Source organism: Amphibalanus amphitrite, unplaced genomic scaffold, assembly GCF_019059575.1.
Source record: "Amphibalanus amphitrite isolate SeventyFive unplaced genomic scaffold, NRLGWU_Aamphi_draft 002194F_arrow, whole genome shotgun sequence".
Taxonomy (NCBI): Eukaryota; Metazoa; Arthropoda; class Thecostraca; order Balanomorpha; family Balanidae; genus Amphibalanus; species Amphibalanus amphitrite.
In genome coordinates, this window is record NW_024883685.1 from 1 (window position 1) to 3,375 (window position 3,375).

Sequence of the window (3,375 nt, forward strand, 5' to 3'; positions counted from 1 at the left end):
CTGGGGTGAGTCGCGCGACTGGTAATACAGCGGGCGGGAACATGGGCGACCAATATCCGCTAGTGCATGTGATGTTAACAGCGCGAATGCGTTGTTTGATGCTAAAACGTTTGGTGGTCTACTTGTGCACTTATTGCGAAATAATGGCCTCTTTGGACAGATAACTGGGCATGCCTTTCCGGACAGAGTTAATTTGATGGATGGGCTTTTGGAACGACGTGAATGATCGCGAACATGCGCTTTTTAGTGGTATGCCGCTTGCTTTCTTTGTGCCGTGTATTACATTGTCGCACTTCGACAACACGTCCCCATGTTGTATCTCCACTCTCGCTGTATTCTCACCCTCCCGTTCTCTCTCCGCAGGTAACAAGATCGGCAAGCCCACACGGTTCCCTGCAAGGTGACGGGCAAGTGCGGCTCGGTGCAGGTGCGGCTGATCCGGCTCTCGCGGTACCGGCATTGTGTCGGCGCCATCCCCAAACACCTGCTTACCATGGCCGGTATCGAGGACTGCTACACCTCGGCCCGAGGCAGCACCAGCACGCTCGGCAACTTCGGTACGCAGCAGAGGGGAAGGGGTATTCGGTGGGAGAGGTGTACACACTACACAGGGTTGGGAGGCGCAGTCGTGCTGGATTTACTGTTCGCGTACAATTACTAGTTTTTTTATTAAAAATAGCAGTCGCTTATGTTTGCATATGCTTATGTCTACTTGTGAATGTTTCTATCAGATGGTAAAAGATTTGATGTGAGCCGTACTCATTGTGTATAGTGCAAACTCATTTGAAATTAATATTCCATTATATTGTATTACCCCCCCCCCCCCATGACCCCCTCACCGCTGACTTTTTACCCCCTCGCGTCCCACAGCCAAGGCGACGTACGCTGCGATCGCCAAGACGTACGGCTACCTGACTCCGGACCTGTGGAAGGAGAACGTGTTCACCATGTCTCCGATCCAGGAGTTCACCGACTACCTGATGAAGAACCACCGCCAGGTGCAGACCCAGCAGCGGGAGGAGGGCCAGTGAGCTGACCCGGTCCGACCCCGCTGAGAGGTCAGTGAGGTGTCGCCGCCGGTGGCCGGTCAGACGGCCGGCTGGACGGGCGCTGAGCTGACCTCCCCGGTGAGGTGAGCCCTCAGAGGGTCACTGAGCCGGGCCGGAGGTCGGTAGGCCCGCGCCGCCCCCAGGAGCCGGCCCCGCACTCAGCTGATCGGACTGACATAGGTCCCAGTCTGACGGACTGACAGACTGATTTGACTGACGGCGCTGAAATACAATTACGGTCGGAACGGAACTGACGGTAGTGTGTTTATCTGTAGTTGGTGTTAGAACTCGGGAACACAAGAGGGTTATACAATCCACGACATATAACACAATGGTTTTAATTGAGAAAGGAAAAGGCGGAACGGCATTGAAAAGAGAACCATGGGGACGTTAGGAGCGTGGTATATGGTGACAGTGTGGCAAATCGAGAGGTTTTAGCGATTGGTCGACTGGGCTAAGCGCAAAGAAGCGAGGTGATAAATTGTAATGATTGCTTGAAGGAGCAGTCACTGCCAAAGTGAACTATCTGCATAGTGCATCGGTTATTTATTTGAACGGAGTATCTGGAATCTGGATTTTCGTTTTCAATAATCCAAAGTAGGTGGCTTGAAGTGTCTACCTGCCTACAGCGACGCGTAGCGTGAGCCCTGCGGTAGTCGCGGTAGTATCTGATGCAGTGTGGGGCGTACGAGCAAAATTGTTCCCCTTCAGTATCTGTCGAGTGCGTTTTGGAGAAGCCTTTGGGATGGGCGCAGGGCCTCGGCTAAGGAATTTTGACTGGTGGGCCACTTGGGCAGCGACATGGACTGACCTTCGTAGCCATAGCCCCCCCTCTCAATTTTCGATTTCTCCCCAGATTTCGGCCACTTTATTCTGCAAAAAACGTCAGGATAGCATTCAAAAAATGTTCCAAAAAAAAAAAACGGGGCTCGACCCCCCCCCCCCCGACTCTTCAGAGAGAGAGAGAGAGGAGAGAGTAGGGACCCACAACCCTCTCAGTGGTGATACTCCCGCGGTGCACATAAAATCGCACAAGCACGGAATATATAGTCTACGACATATCGTAGTACATATCGACATATCGACATGTCGTAGACTATATATTCCGTGGCACAAGTATGCACACAATATTGACGCAGATTATAAAACTTTGGACGATAACTTACGGCCGTGAGTGGATCGCTCGCCGACTAGTCGGAGATTCGGAAGCGGTCGGACGGGATCGGGCGTTGTTGGGTGGATCGGGAGGAATTGTGAACAGCACTCAGTTCGAGTCACCCAAAATGTGAGAGTGGAAAATTATCCATTCTTATTCTTGAGTGTCATCTTCAGCCCAAATGAAAATTTTTTGGAACGCTTCGTCCAACTGGTCAGATGTGTGACTGCAAGCATCATACCGGTCGTAAAGACGCATAATATCGCTTGCAGACTTCAATCGGCTGGAAGTCGCCGACACTACCTCTAGTTTGACTCTGGCTTATATCGTGTCTATCGGCGAGCCGTCTGAGATCGCTCGGAGGCTTATCCCCGACCGTCTGAACTGGTCTGTTCTTTATTCGTAGTTTTTCTTGTAACCGACTGGTCTGCGACAGATGCTTATGTGACTGCAACCACTCGATCGATCGGAAAGCTTGCAAGAACTCTCGCAGACCTCGATCGGCTGGAAGCCGCCGACACTATCTGTAATTGACAGAGGCAGACGTCTTTCGCGATTATTGCATAAAATTTAAAGCCTCGGTCACACTTCACCGGATTGGACCAACGTACGAGAAACGGACGAGAACTGTCAGCGTCCGGTGATGTCCGTTTGTTTCCGTTGGACGTCCGTTTGTCATCCGTTAATATCTGTTCCATGTCCGGTGGTGTCCGGTTGAGCACATCGGACACCACCGGACATGGAACGGATATGAACGGATGAGAAACGGACGTCCAACGGAAACGAACGGACATCCCCCGGACATCACCGGACGCCGTCCGTTTCTCGTCCATTGGTCCAATCCGGTGAAGTGTGACCGAGGCTTAGTCCACTTAGTCCACTATAGTTCACTTTTTACCCCAAGAGGATATTGCAAACAATAGGTTGAATTTTTTCACAAGAATATGTATCACCGATGGGTACTTTACAGCCTGAAAATGTACGATAGGATCTGCTAATTCAATTTGAAATGTGAAAAATGTGGAAACTTAGATTTTTCGGAAAATTACTGGTGGGCCAAATCTATGAGGCTGGTGGGCCATTTCGGGTCACTGGTGGGCCATTTGGCCCACCAGTTAACATGTTAGCCGAGGCCCTGGATGGGCGAAAGGTCAGCCGTGGGAATATCAA

At 51.2% G+C, this 3,375-nt stretch overlaps 1 protein-coding gene across 1 annotated transcript; it reads left to right on the forward strand.

The window, feature by feature from the left end:
* Positions 1-445: 445 nt before the first annotated feature.
* LOC122376549 (40S ribosomal protein S2-like) lies at positions 446-1,299 on the forward strand (the record flags this gene model as incomplete). Its single annotated transcript, XM_043356448.1, is given in 2 exon segments — positions 446-557; positions 871-1,299. Coding segments are annotated over 2 exon segments (157 nt in total), but the record flags the coding sequence as incomplete, so codon positions are not given.
* Positions 1,300-3,375: the final 2,076 nt, after the last annotated feature.